The 20,981-nt window shown below is 44.3% G+C and overlaps 1 protein-coding gene across 5 annotated transcripts in view; it reads left to right on the plus strand.

Moving 5' to 3' along the window:
- Positions 1–20,981, plus strand: part of FGF13 (fibroblast growth factor 13) — a 554,123-nt gene that overhangs the window by 12,318 nt on the left and 520,824 nt on the right. For 2 of the 5 annotated variants that reach the window (XM_090264775.1, XM_090264781.1), the window contains exons 1-2: positions 8,728–8,874; positions 9,968–10,184. The exons of 1 other annotated variant lie outside the window; for it this stretch is intronic. In XM_090264775.1, coding sequence (XP_090120901.1) covers positions 10,136–10,184 — 49 coding nt within the window. In that variant the 5' untranslated portion in view covers positions 8,728–8,874; positions 9,968–10,135. Of the gene's footprint in view, positions 1–8,727; positions 8,875–9,170; positions 9,305–9,967; positions 10,185–20,981 lie in introns of those variants that run through there. 2 more of the 5 variants (XM_090264777.1, XM_090264776.1) reach the window with 2 other exon arrangements.

A 20,981-nucleotide genomic window follows, 5' to 3' on the forward strand; every position in this document is an offset into this window, starting at 1 on the left:
ATGCACCCCTATGTTCATAGCAGCGCTGTCTACAATAGTTTATTTCTTTAGGCATGCTTTCCCTAGTCAACCTTCCTCTGGTTGCTGAAGGCTGGACCCACACAGATTGTTATATATTATTTTGTTGTCAGCCTATCAGGGTCATCTCACTGTGAAAGAGATCTCTGAGAACTCCCCAAAGCACCAGAAAGCCTTCAAATGGTGGAAAATGAAGTACTGAAGGCGGGCTCCCTCTTCCCAGGTCTCCTTGCCTGTTTCCTCCTTAATTGACCTGGTCTGCTGCTTTAGTAGATTCTTTCCTGGCCCGTTGGAGATCTAGGAGTCTGGAAAAAAATGGTCTGATATGTTTCCCCAACCTCTTCGTCTCCTTGTGCTGGGTTTTTCTGGTGCTGGATACAGGCTTTGCTCAGCACTAGAGAGAAAGCTCGAGAACACTTCCTTCTGCTGATACTCCCACAATATCTAGGACCTCATTCACATGCAGTTCTCCATAGACCTTTGTAGCTATTTAGCTGAGGATGGGCAAGCAGCCTGGAATTAGGAATGAGAAACAACTTGTGCCTGAGTTTTCATCTTCCCAGAGTCTTCTGTGGTTTATGAAGGGGGGAAAAAAAAAAAAGGCTTTTATGTGACTGGACCTTAGTTAAATGACTTCCCAGAGAGTCACTTTATAATAACATCTGACTGGAGGTGAGGTTCAGGGCAGGGTGGGATCTGTAGCAGTCTGGGCATAGTCATGAACATATTGACATAAAAAGGGGTTTTATATATATATATATAAACTAGGCTCATACAACTTGGGAGGATCTAAGAGAGCAGAGGTCCAGAAGGTTCATATAAGAGGATCAGTGACTTCAACTGGAAGTGTTGGGAGTGAGGAAACCAGAGCTCACAGGAATTGTGAGAAGTCATCAGGTCTAGCTGCAGAAGGTGACCAGAGAGGGGGAGCTTATGGAGAGATCTGTGAGGCCACACTGACTGTTACAGCCTTCTGAGAATAGTGGCTTCTGCTTCACTTCTACCTTCCAAGACTTCAGTGAGTTTCTCTCAGTGACAAACTTTAACCTGAAGCCACATACAAAAGTATCTTCTGGGTAACCTAGTTCCTGGCCTTGGTCAGAAGTGGCAGTGGTAGCTGAGCTGGCAACAGACATTCTATCACTGTACCCCAGCAGGAAGACCAAAGTGTAGCAATGAAGGATTATGGGTATGGCTAAAATGGCCTCTGGAAAGGACTTCCAGGTCTTGGGTCCCAATGGCATAGATCTCTTGACTGACATGGTTTAATTTTGGTCTCAGAGGTGTCTTCTTCACTAGCACCAAAGCCAGACCATCACTCACTCATTAGTCATGCATTCTTCCAGAATCATCTGGTCCATGCCAACCAGTGCCAAGACTGTTATGTAAGCCTTCTTGACTGTGTCAGCATCTGGCAGTACAAAGTATATAGGATTTTGCAACAGAAAGACCTAGGTTCATATCTTGCTAGTGCTATTCACTAGCTCTGGGAACCTGAACAGATAAATTGCTCCATCTCAGTCCTTTTCACTATTTATAGACAAAGGGTGACAATATCTAATTTTTTTTCAAAATTACAGTTTACATTTAATATTATTTTGTATTAGTTTCAGGTGTACTGCACAGGTGGTTAGACAATCTTATACTTTACGAAGTTGTCCCCCCGATATTTCCAATGCCCTCCTGGCACCATACATAGTTATCGCAATATTACTGACCAAATATCCTATACTCTACTTTATGTGTCCATGACTATTCTGTAACTACCAATCTGTACTTCTTAATCCATTTACCTCTTTCACCCAGTCCTCCAACACCTTTCCTCTCTGGCAACCACCAATCTGCTCTCTGTGTCTATAAATAAATATGGGTGAGGGGAGTAATGGGTAAGAGTCCTGCTGGACCCTAGCAGTGGGAGAGAGGATGAGAACATGAAAAGGGAAAAGGGAGGCTGCACTGACAGAAGTGGAATGGAGAAGAATAAAGAATTGCAGAAGGAGGAAACTGAGTAGGGGTGTTCCTTAAAGAAGACCACAATTAGCCACAGTCTGGCAGGTACAGTGACACGAACAGTGTGATGGGTACAATCACTCAGACTATGTGTCTGGTGCCTATCCATTCTTCAACAGATAAATCACATCCCATTGGGTTACAAACAATTTCAAGAGAACAGGTACAAGTGCCTCATTATTAGAAACTTGGCTTCATATTTCTTGACCATCTTCAAGTGACTCATCTTTCCCTAAAATATAACAGTCATATCAGTATCAGCTGGGTACCAGGGCTCTTTGGCAGGTGTAAATCCAGGCCTCAAAGAAGGTTCCAAGCAATATCCCAAAGATGAGGAAGTTGGAGGCAAAAGGCACTTGTGACACAGTAAAGTCACTTAAATGGCTAGAGGAAGAGGTGGACTCTCACAATCCCTCTTTACTGAAAGCCTGTGCAATAAGACAGAATTGGAGAGAAAAAGAGAGAGGATTCTCAGGCTGCATTTCTGAAAGCAGAGGGAGTTTGTAGTGAAGGCTGTTCTTTAGGAGCCAACAACTGTGAATGGAAGGGAGAAGAGGCAGGATCAGGCAGAGAGAGAAGTTAAACTGTGAAGCAGGACCAGTAAAGTCTTGGCTAAAGAGAGGGGGAGCTGTGGAGGGAGCAGTGTCTATCAGAGAGCCTGTGTTGACCCAAAGTGGCCAGGTCTTGCTTGCTCACTGGATGTGGGCTGTTTTAGGGAGGTGACCTCAGGCGAGGCCAGGATTCTACACTTGATACAGATCCAGAAGGAGCTGACGGCTGGAGGCTGCCCCTGACCCCACTCTTCACAGCTGGCAGCAAGCCCTTCCTGGAAGGGGAATGGGAACAGCACCCATCCACGTGTACTATGTGGAAGGTCACGTGTTGACAGGAAACGTAGGAAAGCCCAATAAGCCCTGGGATCTCTGCTCTTGCTCTAATTCTTGTCTTTATCTTTGGGGAAATTTAGAGACACTAGTTCTTTCATAATATTTACAAAATATGCAGTGTCATATTATGGAAAAAGCAGGGACCTTGGAAGCAGAATGACTACTTCAGTCTCAATCTAGGGTGTTTGTTCCTTTTTTACTGTGATCTTGGGTAGGTTGTTTCACAAGTTTCTTCATCTGGAAAATGTAGAAAATAATAGTCACTAATTCAGAGGGTTGCTTTGAGTGTACAATGGCATAATCTGGAGAAATATTTATTACTAAGCAAGAAACTCAGTAAATTAAATAAATGGTGTTATAATGATGAGGCTCTTTGCTGCGCCTTTGATGTGCTGGGCACTATGAAAACCATGGGGTGGCAATGGGGGGATTAGTTTTAAAAGAGTTTGACCCAATATTTATCACATAGTAGCTTATAGTCTCATTGAGGAGTAAAGATATGGGCAAATGAAAGTGTGCTAACAACTTACTACTATATCCAAGAATTTTTCAAGAAATAAAATGTTTCTACCTGAAGTGTTTTCTGTTAGTATTGTCACTATAACCACTAGAATGGAGGCAAGAACAAGATTTGAAAATCTTCTGGAAATTGACCAAGGCCATGGTCTTTTTTGAGTTATTTACTGGGAGAGAGTCTGATGCAGCGAATTGGGACCATGCTGTGAGGCAAAGGCCACCTTTAATTACTTATTCCTCTTAACACAGGAGGTTCTGAATGATGTGGACTGATAGGGATTCTGGATGGAGCACCGATGCTGCCCAATGGTGTTCCTTGTTTGGGGGCTAGAGTAGATCCTCGAACAAGCTCTATCTCATCGTTTTCTTCTTCACTGGAGAAGAAAGTGACAAAATATTTAAAGATGTTCATTCCTTATAGGTATCCATTACAATGGTCCAAAAGTTCAATTTCACAGGAGGTGGAAAATCACATATATGTTTGGTGTAGATTGGAAATATTATTTTTTTAGTTTAAGATTTATTTTTTATTATATTTTGTTGTTTATGCTACTACAGCTATCCCCACTTTTCCCCACTCTGCCTACCTACACCCGGCTCCCACCCCAGACAGTCCCCATTGTTCATGTCTATGGGACATGCATATACATTCTTCAGCTAATCCCTTCACCTTCTTTCAACCAGTCTCCCCCTCCTCTCTGACAGCTGTCAGCGTGTTCTGTGTATCTATGCCTCTGTTTCTATTTCGTTCATCAGTTTATTTTGTTCATTAGATTCTACATATAAGTGAGATCATATGGTATTTGTCTTTCAATGACTAGCTTATTTTACTTAGCATAATAGTCTCCAGGTCCATCCAATATTGGAAAGGTCTTAGTGTGAAGCTGTTTTTAGATAAATCATTGACATCTCTCATAACTTTCCTCTACTCTAAAGTCCCATTCTAATCTATAGAAGACCAAGAAACAGAGACAGCTTGGTACAAAAGTGATTCTAGGATTCTCATTTCAGTTATCTATTGCTGTGTATAACAAATCACCCCCAAACCGAGTAGCTTAAAGAAACTATTTTGCTCACAATTCTGTGGGTCAGGAATTTGGACAGGGCACAGAAAGACTGTCTCTTCTCTGCTCCATGAAGTCTAGAGCCCCGCAGCTTGAATGGCTTGAAGTTGACTTCAATAGCTTTTCTGGGGTCACATGTCTAGAGCCTTGGTTCCTACCCTTAGCTGGGTTCCTTAGTTCTCCTTCACATGGTCTCTCCATCTAGCCAGTTTGGGCTTCCACGCAAATACAGGTTTTAGAGTGTCTGCCTTCTTATACGGTGACTGACTTCCTGCAGAGAGACATGCCAAGTTTCTTAAAGGCTAGGCTTGGAACTGACATAGCATCACTTTGGCTACATTCTATTGGTAAAAACAAGTCACAAGGCCAGCCTGGATTCATGGGTACATGACCTCTAGAGGGTGGAGTGGCATATGCATACAGGCTTAGAAGAAATTGATGGTCACTATTCCATTTACTTTTTCTATTCTTACATAGCTTATTAACCCTAAAATGTAGCAGCTAAAATCATCCATTTAACATTGCTCATAATTTTATGGGTTAGAGATTTGAGAAGAGGTCCATTGGATAGTTATCCATCAACCAGTTTTCTCACAAGGTTGCAGTCAGATGTCAACTGGGACTGCAGTCATTTGATGGTGTGACTGTGCTGGACATCCAACATGGGTCTCTTTCTTGGCTGACAGGCTACAATGGCTATCGTCCAGGAGCTCAGCTAGCACTGTCAGCTAGAGAGCCAAGATGTACACTTTCCAGCATGGCAGTCTCAGGGTATGCACCCTGCATGCATGGTGCCTGGCTTCCCCCCGCCCCCGAAAAAAAAATACATCCCAACAGGGCCAGGTAGAAGCTGCATGGCCTTTTCGAACCTAGATTAAAACTCATAGAGCATCAGTTCCACCATACTGTGTAACAGTTATAAGCCCACCCAGAGTCAAAGAGAGAGGTCAATGTGGCCACCTCCCAATGGCCATGTTTTAAAACTGCCATATTTGCTATCTTTGGAGATGATCTTACCCAACTCTTATCTCACAGAAACCCACCAGCTCACCTGATATTCTGATAGAAAGCAATCTTAAATTGTGATGTAGACCAACACTGTAGGGTTTGAATCAGAAATGAATCCTTGCAGAGCTCTAGTATTTGGATTTCAAAGTTCACATTGTTGAGACATGAGCTTAAAACTTCCAGATCTTGGTCCAGTGGGCCTTTCTTGAGCTCATGTACCCTGCTTGAAAGTGTAGGTTATGCCAGGTTGCTTCCTTTTGGACCAACTTCCTGCTGTGGGTTTTTGCCCCCCAAATGAAAAACACATTTGGTCATGTGAGAAGCAGTCTTGTCAGTAAAACATCTAATTTGGTCAGCTTGTCTGAACCTGCCAGCAAAAATCCCAGAGTGTATCCAAACTCTGTGCCCCCACTCACCCCAACCTTAACCTCCAGTGCAGACACTGAAAGCTCATGACATCTTGCCCAGAAACAATGCTCAGAGCTGGTAAAGGATGAACAAACATGGAATACAGAGGCTGGTGTCCAGAGGCATTTGGGAGACTGGTATGAAATAGACACAGGGCTAAGAGGACGAGAGACTCTTGGGACATTTTCATACCAAAACTCAAGCCTCTGCCCCTTACTCCAGAAAAAAACCTGGCTCTCTTTAGAGGTGTGGCCATGAGGTATTTTATGATAGAATATTGATTTAATTCCAGGACTAGGTTACTCATCTGCACAGGAGTTGTGCCCAAAGTTTTATCAGATATTTGGAGTTCTCTCCCACACAGCAGTGGCAGAGACAAGATGGATGGGATGATTTTACCATAGCAACAAGGTAGAGGAGAATGAGGTGATCAGGTAGTGCAAATTGCTAGACTGAAGAGTGAAGGCCCTTTCACCCCAGTGGGATGGGGCAGAAGGATCTAGGTGGGGAAAAGGAAGTGCTACAGACTAAGCTAGGGATTTACTGATGCTTCCAGAATGATTCCATTTGGTGGTGGGGAAAAGACCACCATCTTAATGCCCTCACATAGATGTCAGACCTTCCAGCTGACCACCCCAAGTTACCAAGTATCTTGGGGACTGGAGACTGGAGCATGCCTTTTTCTGAGCTAGTACCAACATTCTTTTTATCCAATATTAAACATTTCACAGGGCTTTGAAGAGGGGAAAGCCCCCTTGTCTTTTACAAAAGAGGAGGCCTATGGCCTCCTTAGCAGGGTCTTCAGAAGCTTCATTTAGATGAGATTGCTTGTCCTGGTACTTGAATACTCATAATGAATGCCCTTATGCCATCATTAATTTGGCCCCATATGGACATACGTCACTATATTTTTCTTGCACGAAGTATTTCTTTTCTTTGTCTTCTTATTATTTCTTTTGTAGAGACTAACGTGATCCATACTTGACTTGCTCTTTGTTTGTCTTCATGGACAGACAGAGTCCACTAATACTCCCAAGTAGATATCCCTTCAACTCACCTCAAACATATTAACTAACCTGGGTTTAGACGTATGTCAACTATTAGTTTTCTTCAAAGAATAGGGTAATATCTGGCTTCCAGCTCTAAGTTACACTTGTTGGAGGTGTGTGCCATTAGTGATATTGCTTGGGGTAAGGGGTAGTTAACCTGTGCAGAGAATTTTCTTGGAAAATTTAATATGGTGGGAAAGGTGAGACAGGATGGACATAGGTATGGTGCTTAAGAGCTCCCAAAACAAAGACTGACTTTTTCCCAAAAGAGGTTCTTGTTGCTTACTGGGGGAAAGTGGAAAAAGCAAATGTTATGTGTATACGAGAAAGGAGAGAGAGGGAGGGAGAGAGTAAGAGACAGAAAGAGAGAGAGAAACACACACATGCAAAGAGTTTTTGAATGTGCTGAGTTAAGGGAGTTTGAAAAGATCTAAGAGTTTAGGACTGGCAGATAGGTCCAAAGAAAATGTGCTTCCCCCCTTTCTTTAAGAAGCCTATAGGAGTGTTGGGAGACCGTGTGATTTAACAGAGCACTGTGTGAAAAAGAGACCCACCTGATTTCTATCCCGGCTCTCCCAGTTTTTTATCCAGGGTCCACGACTCACCAGAAAGTTGATTACACTCTTAGATCCTCAATTTCCTAATTGGTAAAATAGAAATAACAAAGTCTCAGCACTTCCTAGGCCTGTTTGTGAAGATGAAATAAGATGATGTAAAGTATTTAGCATGCTGCTTGGCACAGTGTAGGCACTAAATCCATGGTAACTGACTATTATTGGGTGTAAATTGTCTAAGGACTCTATCTTCTTCCCTTCTATCTCTTCTCTAAAATCACCCAGCTCTCCACTCCCTTTGAATTTCAGTCATTTCAAGAGAAATTCCTTTTTCCCTCCCAGAGTACTGATATTAATTAATGGTCTAAGCCTGGGTTGGATAATCACATTGTGTCATCAACCTCGTGATTATTAGATATTATTTACAAGAAAAACAGGCCTGTAGTTCCTCCAAGACCTAGGACGGAGGCTGCAAATTTGATTTAGAGGGTTGCCGACCTTTAGACCCAGGCTGGCTGCAAGGGGCAGCCCACTCTCCTGGTCTTGAAAGCCACAGCAGGCTCTTGTAATTGGGTTACCGCTTGGGATTCAGTAGGACTAATCCATCTATATAATTTCTTTGCCTTGGTTAATGCCATTAACGAAACTGAATTAAAGAGCGGGTGGGGTTGGGTGGGACGAGGGGAAACAGATTTTCTGCATGGGAGTGGACGCTGCCTCTCCGCTGCCAGTCTGGAGCCTATGGCCTGATTAACGGATGGCTCTGAGTCCTGCCAGCGGCCACCCTAGTCTGTCATCGCATCGGGCTTCCGGGTATAGGTGCGCCCAGAAAAGGCCATCAGGGAGAGGGTTTCCCAGGACGCCTCAGGACTACCGTGTCCTTCCTTCTCTTTGTTTGGCTCTTTCTCCATATCAGTCCGCCCCTCCCATCCTTGTACAATTTCTGAGCAGTTTTTCTTCTAGTTAAAATATTCTGGGACCTTACATGTGTTTTGTGACTAGTGTGTCCCAGACAATATGTACTTATTCCAGCACTCGCCCCACTCCCACGTCACTCCGTTTGCCTGGGGTTGGCCATTCTTGGGGTGGGCACTCTTTACTCCCAGTTTGCCAACCAGAGCGTCCAGCCGAAGGAGGAGGGGCCTGCTTGTGGGGGTGGGGATGGGGGCGGGAGGTGGCTGCCGCTGCTGTCAGTTTCTCTCGGTGCCGAGTGATACCCAGATCCCAGCGCACCCTTCCCACAGAGATCCCGGCTATCTCAACTTGAGCAGCTGGCCGTTGGAGGCGAGAAGTCGCTGACTCCTGGAGTGAGATTCCACCACTCGTTGCAGGCTGTGGCCAACAGCGGAGTTCCCAAAGTGTAGGTGGCGAGCAGCGCGGGCCGGGACAGCGCTGCAGGGAGCCGCAGGCGCTGGGAGCAGGGGATCAAAGAGGCAAAGGGGAGTTGGGCGGGGGCATGGGGATCCAATCTCGGCCTCCGACAGTGCAAGTGCGCACCGGCAGTGCCCGTGGGCCGTGCGTTCCCCGAAGGGGCCGGGGGAACGTCCGGTCAACACGCTTGCTGGCTTTCTGGGCTCGCTGGGGTTTTGACAACTGGCAGCTGACGTCTGCGCTCCCCTGCCGAGCTCCCTTTACTACAGCCGGCCAGCGGCTGTGTGCCGCCCCGCCCTCGCCGGCCCCCATTCCCCGCGTGCCCACACCTTGCCGTGGATGTAGAAGGCGTCGCTGTGTAGAGCCACGGCTCCCGGACGCGAGAGTTCTTTGGAAGGAGAGCGAGAGCGAGGGAGTGGGTGAGCTTCGAGGGGGTGTTGGTGTAGTGAGAGAGAGCAGGTAAGGGCCAGCGGTTCCCGCTTCTCTGCCGGGAGCAACTCGGCCCCCCTTTTAGCAAAATGATAAGAACTGTGAATTGATTAAACAGAAAGGAAGGTGCGACCCTCCCCTCCAGATTCCCCGTAGGCAAGGAGCTGCGCGGTTGTGCGGTGTAACAGGCTCACACGTTGCTCATCACATGTTCAAACATTTCCTTTTTGGAGAGGCTCATTATTTTTACATGAATATTTTTGTCTTTGTTTTGATTTTTTAAAACCGTCCTTGGAATTTTATTTTGATTGAGTTGGCGGTTCGCTGCGGCTTGGGAAAGAGGGGAAATCAGCCCGCTGGCGCGCGGGGCAGCCCACCTAGGCAACTCCCCGGGCAGCCCGAGAGGCGGCAGCGGAACAGAGGAGTGCCGGCCGCCCCTTTCGGTGGCCCCGGGGTTGCGAGTGCGGCTCAGCGCGGGCAGGCGGGCTGGCGGTTTGGAGGGGCGCAGAGGGAGCGCCGCGCCGCTTTGTCTCTCTACTTCTTGAGCCAGGCGAGCGTCTCCTCCTGCGGCCGGCCGCTGGGGCTCGCATCAGCGGCGGCGGCGGCAGCGGCTCCTCCTTCACCTCTCTCCTTTCCTCCCCACTCGCTCACAGGCAGCGGCTGCGGCGGCGGCAACGGTGGGGGGAAAGCGGATCCCACCCCGAGCCACACCGAGGGGAGCTCGCGGTAGCTACTTGCCGCCCTAAGCACTCTCCTAAGTCCGGCCCGCTCGGCGAGGACTTCCGTCTCCTGGGCGAATCTTGTCAAGCAAGCTGGGATCTATGAGTGGAAAGGTGACCAAGCCCAAAGAGGAGAAAGATGCTTCTAAGGGTAAGCCTGCCCTCCGAGTACGCCTGCTTCCTTTCCCTTGGTTTTCCTCGCCCGGCTTGCGTTCGCTCCGCCCTTCGCGGCTCCCGGCCTCACTCCCAGAGCGTAAGCTGCCCATGACCTCTGAGACCCGGGACAGGAAAGGGGGGACCAGGGCCGCTGTGGGGGGATCTGTGTTTGCACCACTTTCCCGTGAAATTGTCGCCCCATGAATGCCTCCAGCCTCTTCCACTCCCCCTCTGGACGCACTGAGGCGGCGCTGCGGGCAGCCGAAGCTGCTGCAGCCTGGAGCGCCGGGTACAGCGCTGCCTGCTACCCGCCCGCAGACTGTGTGAGTTCGTGTGTGCAAGTGCGCGAGTGTGCATATGTGTGCTGCGCGGGTGCAACATGGTGACATAGTCAGGAATCTGCCCCAGTGTAAGAACCCAAGCTCGTACCCACCTTCAACACCCTCTCCCCGCCCCCAATGCAAACAAAGAGCCTGGCCAAGACAGAAAACCCCTCCCCCCCCACGCTCCTTTTCCCCTTACACCCCCTACTCCCTAACTCTGTGGCCCCCTCCCCAGAAGATGAGCTTGCAACCTTCCACATGCCATGAGCAAAAGTGAGCATTCCTGGTGCCCCGGAGCTGCCGGCGCTGCGCCTCGGCAGCGCAGCCTCGCCAAGCCTCGGGAGAACAAAGGCTATTGTCCCCTTGCCACTAGTGCCCAGCAGGAGTGGGCCTCCGAGGAAAGGAGAGTCCCCTCCTTCCGCTCTCTGGGGTTCAGCCACCTGGCTCGGAGTGCCCGGCCGCCGGTTCCCCAGAGTGTGCCGTCTCGGCCTGGGGCCTCCCAACGGAGGGCTGGGGAGGCGCAGTGGACTAGGGCTCAGGCTAGGGAGAACTCAGAAGAAGGAAGGGGCGTCCCCCCTGGTCCCCGCCAGCCCACCCTAGCGGTTGCCTAGCTGAGGACCTGGCTTAGCTCTGGCAGTAAACGAGACAGCATCCTTGGAAATCCGGGTGCGGAGAGAGGCACAGGGAGGGGGTGTGGTAGAGCAGTGGGGGAAAAGGCAGATGCATTAGGTGCAAGTGTCCAGCATGGCCACAAAGCAGACGCTGGAATGGACTGGATCCACTCGAACCGCAGCGACCCACGCTGAGTCCACGCTACAAAAGTGGAACTGCAGAGGGAGGGGGGTGTGCACAGCTTTCGTTCATGGGGCCCCGATTGCTCTCAGCCCTGGGGCCCCCTTCCCTCCCACTCCTTTCCCTGTTCCTTTTTCTCATCTCCTCCCAATCTCTCAGAGCTTTCTTCTCTGGGAGATTCTAGGGCAGCGCCAGACCTCCCCCGCGGAAAGTTGTCAAAGTATTCAGCTCAGGGCCTCTATCCTTGTTTCTAAATGGAACCGGTTCTCTTCCAACTAGGCAAACCGTTGACGAAATGCTTGGGAAGTTTGTGAAGGGTTTAAATCTGTAGTCTTAAGGATCAGTGTTCCTGCCAGTCTGGCTCAAGGCTAGAGTCCATCCCCTTGGACTCCCTGGACCCGCTGGCTATTTGATGCTCACAGGTCAATTGAAACAGTCACTTGGAAAGTAGAAGTGCTACGCATTCCCAGAGCTTTCCTAATTGTAATGTATCTTAATCGGGTGTTCATATGATAAGAGAACACAACTTTAGGATCTTTAAAATGTTCCTTTTTTCCACTGAGGACCAGGAATTGAAGACTACCACCAAATTGATCTAGGCAAGTGATTCCCCTTCTGAATCTGGTTGTACAGTATTTCGTTTGTTTCTGGAACTTGGGTTCCCGATTTCCGATTTCCATCAGGTGGTTACTTAAACTTTATTTCAGGCTACCTTTAGGAGAAGCCTGAAACCAAATTCACTCACAGAAAGTGAATTGCTGTTTTAGGAACATGATTTGCAATTGTCCAGAACTGATTGAATCTGGAAACATTAGAGTAAGTTTCTGAAGCTCAATAATGAAAATTTTACCAGGAGTATGTCATAACATTTTCTTATGTTGACTCACTACATTTGAAACTGAACACCTCTCTGTAGGAATTGTATAATTAGTATTTGGATTTATGGTTGCAATTAGAATAAATTAATTTTATAAGACAACTTTTAAGAAGGAATTTACTTTCCTGAGGAGATGGGAATCTTATGGCTGCTAAGAGCAGGAGTTCCACCTCTGCTTTTCTGTTGGTTGTTAAATTTACAGCATTTTCAAAATAGCGAATGCCTAATAGTCATCAGTATTTTCCCTTTCAAGTAAAAGTCTTATGTGACTATTTTTAAACACTACTTTTTATGTTAAGGATGAACAATACCAGGTTTATCAATACTTTTAATCAATAAAGTATATTGACCATATTTATGAAGAGATTTGGTTATTTATAAATTTCCTATATATGGGTCATTAAATTTTTTTAAGCTAGGGGATTCATTAGCACACTCTGTGCAACATAGCAAGATCAAGGATTGAACATTTAATAGATAATTTGAATATCTGCATATTTGATTTTGAACAATGGTGTGACAAATGATTGGATCCAGTCAAATAATTTGGTAATAGTTTGAATGAATTTCATAATCTGTTTTCAAGAGTCTACCACTCATTTAAATTCAGCCTCCCACCCCATCATTTGGGGTTCATGCCAACAGCCTATCATAACCACATAGGTGATTATCATAGAGTACAGTGTTTCTAGAGTTTTTAAAACATAGGTAGTAGGTAATCAGTAAATTATTTTGTGCTGCTTCATGAAATATGGCTTTTAGAGCATATAAATTGTTGATTGTCTTTTTAAATGATGTTTTCTTCAACTCATGGGAGGTTAAGGCCACTGATGGACAATGATATTTTGGATAACCTTTTCAATTATCTAGCCAGCCGAGATAGACTGTCTCCTCTGTGGCAGCAGGGAGGGCATCTTGATTCTCTTCGAAACTGTTATTATGGTCCCTTGTACAGCAAATCATCTTTTGTATATTTACGTAGGCTTTGAATAGACTTTGAAATTGGCAGATATGTATATATAGTTTGGGGCACTCAGGTCCTGAACAGGAGGACCTATTTCCATTTCAGGGAAGAACAAAGCATAACTTAGCTTTGACTCACTGTTCTCTACCTTGTCACATAAGATCTTTTGAGCAGTTCTGTGTTGGAAAAGCATTCAGTTAAGTCTGTGTCTGGTTTACTGCAACTGTGCTCTTGTGGCATTTGGAAAATGCATAGCCTGCTACGGATAAAACCAAATCATTTCTGGGTTGAGTAAAATTGCTAAAAAATTCTTGATTTTAAAACTATCATTTGGTTTGTATGTAGCTACCTGTTTGGAGCTGGGTGTGTTTTTCCAATAACCTTTTCCCTTATGCTTAGCCAGAGAGCTATCACACCTATGCAAATTTCAAAGCCAGGATAGGACTGCTGGAACCAGCATCATGCTGGGCTTATCCTTGCTGGCTGCTGGGCAGTGCAGGACAATTCCAGGCATAGCCCAAGAAGCCAGTGGCTTGCACAGCTGTTGCCACATGCATTTATGGGCACAGCTCATTTTCTGCTCACTTCCTGGTCTTTTCTCATGGCCTCTCTAATCGTACCTAAGAAGGACAGGGCATTGTGGTTATGCAACCAGCATATCACTTCTTGAACGTTGAATGCCATTTCAAAAGATCATCTTGGTCTTGGTGGGTTACTGTAATAGCATCCAGCAAGTGTCATGCTCAGGCTTGGGCCAGGTGAAGCAGATGTTTTAGAGGTATTTTAACCACAAGAAATCATGACGTTGGTGAACTCTTATTAGAAACTAACAATCATAATCTACCTGTTACTCATGCAGGGACTTGTTCTTTCACCTTGTGAATGAATCATCATGGACCAGTGCTTTTATGGAATATTTTAAGCCCCATATTTTCTTCTGGGCCAAAGATGGTGATTGCAGCCTTGGTGAGGGGTGTCAGCAGGGAGGTCTCTAATCAGAAAGTTAGTGTGTTCTTGGGGGATAGGTACAGAAGATGAGTGCACAGTGCCTGAAAATCCTCTCCATTACTATATCTAGTGGCTTTTTTATTGACAGAGACTGAAGCTAGAAGTGAGAGCAAGTTGGGACATGGCTGAGACGTACTGTATCCTCTCCCTTACTTAGTACTGCTTCCTCTAAGTCTCTTCCTAGTACAGTTCAAATCATTAAAAAGGGTTAGGATGTGTCCTTAAGCTGGATGTATAGATGAGGTTGGGGTGGGAATGAATGTTGGGTTGGGGCCTGGGTGAGAAGCAGAAAGTGAGCTGTGGGGTGAAGGGAGGGGATGAGGTTTCTGGCCAGGGTAGGGGAAGGTAGGATGGCCTTGAGAACAGGATCAGAACCATGGAGAGAACTGGAATCAGGGTTTGGGTGGTAAGCTGGAGGGCTCATTTGTGAGGCAGTGAGTAGGGAGATGAAACTGTTAACATTCCAGATCTCTGTGCAGCTGTGCTGTTTTATGTTCAAATCAACTCCTCATTCTGGAAATTACAATCAACACAGAACAACCAGAATATGTTGCAACTCTTCAAATATATCCAATAAAAAAGGATTTCTAGTGACTGCTTCATTACGGCTTATATTTTTAGAGTTGAGAAATTTGAAAGGAGTAAAAATTAATTGCCAAGATTAAACAATTCAAGGAGAAAAAAAATACACGAATTACAGTACAGTGGGTGGAGGGGATCCTACATGACTATTACCGTGCAAGTTTAACATGATCTTTGAGATCTAAAGATTGGGTACATAATATTGGTTTTAACAATTAGTAGAGAAGACAAACATCTGCATAAATAATTGTCTGCGGTCACTGATTTACATTTCTCTATAAAGAAGACATGTCAGCACCAGGATTTCTCAGCACAGGCTGAGGACTGGATTTCAGGCTCATTGTCCTGGGTAATGTGGTTCATTTTAGTCAGTCCTTACTAACTCAAAATTTAGCTTATCTATTTGTGATACATCAATTCTACAAGCTCAGTTGAATCAGATTTCTGACACTTTTAAATGTCGCATTTTATCACTTTGACAAATGCCATATCTTGATGAAACATTTCTCAGGGGTGCAGACTTCTGGCTAAATGCACTAATTTCCCAAAGAAAGTGAAATAGTATACAGTTAGTAATCATTATGACTATCATTCCAGCCAGCAGGTATATTTTCTCCTCGAAATGGATGACCATTTATTTTTCTCTAAAGAGGTATTTTCCAAGGCATTAACCCTGAAAATGTGAGCTTTACGTTAGGAAAGAGAGAAGTTCTTGATTCTCGGGGCACTATGAAAATGTGAAGGACTGTTTTATTAAGGATCTGGGTTGGTGAGAAATAAAACCTTGATTACAATGACTGTACGTTCAGATTACTGTAGAGCAGTCCCCATACCCTGCTCTTGCCTCTGCCCTTTGAAATGACTTTTAGCATTGATTTTCAAATTGAAATGGTATTAGTGTCACTGGCCAATGACCTTTCCCACAGGCAAAGGGGAGAGGGCAGTAGGTGTCCTTGCTGAGGCTTTTTAGCTCTGGCTTAACAACTGCGGTAAAGTTTAGGTTGACATTCTAGGGGGTGTTGTAGGACTGGGTTGGGCTGGGCTGGGTTGCTTGCTTGTCCTGTCAACTGTCAGCTTTCTGCAGAGACCTCATATTTGATTTGGACAATTACTTTTTGGCCCAAAGGAATTCTCAGGTGTACATGCCTGTCCTTTGTGGATCCTGTCGGTAGGGCCTGGGAAGAAGGAAAAAAAATTTTTTTTTGGTGAAAAGCAGGTCTCGTCAGAGGCCAAATTAGAAAGAAGTTAATTAAGAAAATAGTATGAACTCATTTCATTTTTTGGAATTGCAGATTATACTGAGTAACATGCCCAAATCTAAAGTTGCATCTCACTTTTGACAAATGTTTACACCCATGTAATCAGCAGCAAAATCCAGATACAAAGTATTTGCATCATCCAGGCAGTTTTCTCATGTCCTTTTCATGTCATTCCCCCTTCAAAGGCAACTACTATTTTGATTTCTGTCATATATTAGTTTTGCCTGTTATTGAATTTAATATACATGGAAGCATGCAGTATGCACTCTTTTTGACGCCTAGCCATCTCTCCATTCAGCATACTCCCTTCCCTAGTTGACACCTTTTCTCCTTATCTTGTCCTCTGGTTTCTTGGAAGACCCACACCTGTCCCACATTAAGCCACTCAACAGAGCCCATAAGGAGTATTTCTTGAATGATCTGGTCAGGTAGGGAATTCCATTAAGCAGGGTTATGTTTTATTCCTTAGAATAATAACAACAATGATTATAGTTATTATAGTTATCATTATAGTAACTTCTAAATTTTTGAGCACTTACCATTCACTAGGCATACAGTATTTTTACACATAGCTCAGTTAATCCCCATGATAGCCAAATGAAGTAGTGATTAAAATTTAGGGACTTTACAGATGAGGAAATTGAAGCTTAGAGAGATTATGTAGTTTGCCATAAGGTCACACAGCTGGTGGGTTGCAAATTACTAACACAGTGCTTGGCATTGCAGTAATCAATAAATAATTGTGTAATGCATGTACCAGACACATATCAAAACTCACTTGGTCCTATGCTACCTTCATTTCCAATTTCCTGTCCTATCAGAAAGCTGCATGATGGAAAAAATCTCTGTCAGTGACTCACTGTGGCTTACTCTGAACATGCCTGTGGCTATTTACATTTTAACTAATGATTGCCAGAGGCAGAGCTTTAACCCCAAGGAATTAATGTCTGTGGTTGGCTTTCTGACACCCATATAGTTTAGGGAAGTAATTTCAGTTGGGGTCTTAAAAATCATAGTTTTCCTGAACACTGACTATATGCCAGGTATTTCACAAGAAATATTTCATGAAATCTTTATAACATTCTCTGGAAGACAGTTATACATACTATTATTGTTCTCATTTGACACATGCAAAACCTGAGTCTCAGAGATTGAGGCCAGCCAGAGGTCACTTGCCTAGCAAGATGTAGAGTAAGCATTTGAACCAGGTTTCACTGACTTCAAATCCATTTCTTAGCCACTTTGTTATACTGCCTCCCTAGGCAACACAATTGGTTCTTTTCTAATGTAGGTTTGCACCAAGACAAAATTACTTCTGGTTTGCCAACAGGGACATGATTAGGAAGAGTGTACCTTTACATTCACGAGTGTTCCAGGGCTGTGGTCTTGGTGTAGCAGGACAAATCTCTTAGCATTCCTGGGGTGACTTTTGCATATCAGGCACTGTGCTGGGCCTGGGCATTTATGCAGGGATGAAAAGTCCAGTCCTACTTTAGGAGTGCCCTTTCCTTCTTATTTGCCCTTGGACAATGACTTTCTGCTTTCCAATATACATTGCCCCTCACTTGGCTACGACTGTGACTTTTAAAATTTAAGCACCTGTCAGTTTGAAAATAAGAGTCCTTTTTTCCCACAACTGTGTTTGGGAGTTTGTTTCACCTGTTCTCGAGATTACAAATCCCTTTAATTCATTGCTGGGTAAAACTTCCAATTGTTTGCTTTTTCCCATTACGTGGCATATGTTTTGAGTCTGTTTCTCATCAGAATCATGTCTCATTTCCCTTCTCCATCTTTCTCAATCCCACCCTGTTCTACCTCCCTCCTTCCCTCACTGGCTTCCTCTCTCCTTTTCTTTTCCTGTTCTTGTCAACAAATGTCCATGGTTTTATTTAACCATGTGTGGTTCCTTAGGGTCTGCTGGGATCATTGGAGAGTTCTCAGTTTCTGGACTTTTTCCCTTGATAGCAGTACTAACTTCAGCAAAAGAACCTCCCCCTCTCCTGCAGAAGAATCCTTTCAGTACTTATTATATAACTCATTTTAAATGGGAAAAAGTGTGAGCTTCATATTTTATACTGTTTATGCTGCTTTCAGTTAGATAATATTTCCGAAAATATATCTTGTTAACAGAGACACACTTTGAATGAGCATATTAATTATAGTTCTCAAAGTTAGGAATTGTAGTTTCTCTGTGCTGCAGAACCTATGTTTAACAGCTGTAATTAACAGCAATGTGTCTCTTGCATGGTGATAGGTAAGTTTAATAACAAATATAAAACCCAGTTCTCAAAATCTTTCCAAATGATGTACATAGCATTTCTACTGTTCTTGAACTGGGGGCTAGTAAGTAGATTGAGTTCTTACTTATTTATCTTGCTGTTAAAAGTAGAAATAAACAACCTAAAGAAGGCAGGCTGAGTGTAGTTCTTGAATATGCCTGTAGATACTTTGAGAATCTTCTTTCAACCATGACTTTGAAAGTATTGAGAATTTATATGCTATTTTGCCTTTGATTGTCAATATATATGCTTGCCTCTCCCCTTGGGGAGTTTACTGAACACGAAGACTTCCAAGAGCTGTTGGATTTAAGAGTGATTTTCAGAGTTCTGGGAACAATGTGAGCCCTTCTCCTGGAAACAGGGCCAGGTGCTCCTCACTGCCCCCATTTCAGGGAGCATTTGTTTTCCAACCATCTGGAAACTGGGCAGCAGTGCTGACTAGTCGCTCAGGTTAACCAGCGTCCCTCAGTAACCGTGGATCTGGCAGGCGAGTTTCTTTCAAACCTCTGTGTGTTTATTAGCCTCGTGATGTAGTGGCTGCCTAAAAAAGAAACACGGAAAAGTTGTGTCACCAAAGGTGAAACTTGACGAAGAGCCGCTTAGCGCTGGGCATGATGACAAAGCTCCCTTGCAGGCAGTGGCGGCGAGCAGCAGAGGACTTGAACCACTTGCCCGGGATGCCCACGGCCCGACCCGCTTGCGTGGGGACACTGCAAAATGAACCTCGGCCAGAGCCGGTGGTGCTGTCGGCTGCAGGAGGGGAAGGGGTCCGTCCCCAGAGCTAGATGGTGGCGCTAAGATGGTGGCAGCTTCAGGAAGCGCCCTCACCCCCACCCCCACCCTACCAGCCTGTGCTCCTTACTCTGCATACACTTGACCCACCCACCCAATGCCTGAAAGGCAGACAAGGAAGGCAGGTTCCAATCAAAGCCTAGAAGTCAGGGCTTGGCCAACGCAAGAGCTTTGGTTCCTCAGTCCTCTGGTCAGCGCTAATTCTTCGGTGTTTGCAGGTCGGAAACATAGAATACATCTTGAACAGAATGATCAGGGCCGATTTGAATTTATTTGTGTGATTTTTATATTGCTTATGTTTCATTGTATTGATTTTTCAGATTACAAAATAATTCATGTTTACTGGGGACAATTGGGAAAATCCTAAAAATACAAAAGAGGAAATATCACCCAAGAGTTTCACTCTCAGGTTAACTTTCTGAGGTCTTCCATTGTCCTTTCGTCTTTGAATTTTATGATACACTCACATACAAGGATAATTTTCTTCAAGTGTATGTGTGAGATCATACACTACCTACTCTATAACATGCTCTGTTCTCTTGACAACATGTTAGAATGTTTTTCTATGTTATTAAATACTCTTCTGTATCATCATTTTTAGTGTGTGCCCTAGGGGTGGACTTGAGGGTGACAAAGGTGAGAAGGTGAATTTATGCCTGTGGGTGTGAAAGGTTTTTCTGTATGGCCTTGAGATCCTTCTCACTGAGTTCCACAAACATCAGTTGTATTTTACAAATGTACATGTACATATATGCACACATATAAAGATATATATGCATGCATAAGCCTGTAAATAGAAAAATAAATGCATGTATTATACACACACACACACCACACACACACATATACGCATAGAATAAATCTTGGGGGAATCAAAACCAAAAGGAATCTCTGGGTGGTTGGCTATAGAAGATGCATGGTTTTTATTTGTATCTTCTCTTTTCTATACAGTGGTGATATATATATATATATATATATATATATATATATATATATATATATATATGATAAAATAAAAAGTATACCCCAAACCATAGCAGAAGTGTTTAGAATGACAGCAACGCTACATCTGGACTTAATATTGCTAATTTAATTTGGAGTGTACTTTCTACTTTACAACAGGCCATTTTCCAAATAAAAGTGGCTACATGGTTAAAAGCATGGATTTTAGAGACTTGGGTTTACATCTAATTTCCTCTACTATTTGCTGTGTGATGTTGGGCAAATAATCTTTCTAAGCCTTTTCATAATGGAGATAATTATATTTATCTCAGAGGCTTATTTTAAAGATGGAATGAGATAATGCATAGAAAACATACTTAGAATTTGGTCAATGGTGATATTGATAATATTACTAAAATTATAGTGATTTTCATATTGATTATTCAAGTTAGAAGGTTCTTTTCAGAAGGCTTGTTGGTCATAGAAACAAATCTACACATTCATACATCTTGTGACAGTCATACTCTAATATGGATTTTTATTATACTAACTCATGCATTAATTCACCCATTAATTACTCAATAAATATTTATATGCCAGGTACTGCACCAGATACTGAAGATACAGTAGCATGTGGAACAGGCAATGATCCCTGCCTTCATTGAGCCAATATTTTGCAAGTTTACTTAGAGGAACCAGACTTGCAGAGCACCAAGTACTCTGCTCCATGGAGATTGTATGTCAAACACTGAGTGCCTTTGTGCCTATCATGGCCATACAGGCCCTGCTCAGGCCAGACTATCAAGGAGGCACCCTGCCACGGGGTATTTTTTATCCTTTGGCCAGGGACTGCTAGAGCTGAGGTTCTTGAACCCACTTGGGCATCAGCATCACCTCCTAGCACATATATCCCCCACCATAAGAAGCTGATTTTGTAGATCTGAGTATGAGGCTTATGGACCTTTAAAAAAAAT

The sequence above is a fragment of the Furipterus horrens genome, unplaced genomic scaffold, assembly GCF_987537825.1.
Source record: "Furipterus horrens unplaced genomic scaffold, mFurHor1.1.pri manual_scaffold_17, whole genome shotgun sequence".
Classification (NCBI taxonomy): Eukaryota; Metazoa; Chordata; class Mammalia; order Chiroptera; family Furipteridae; genus Furipterus; species Furipterus horrens.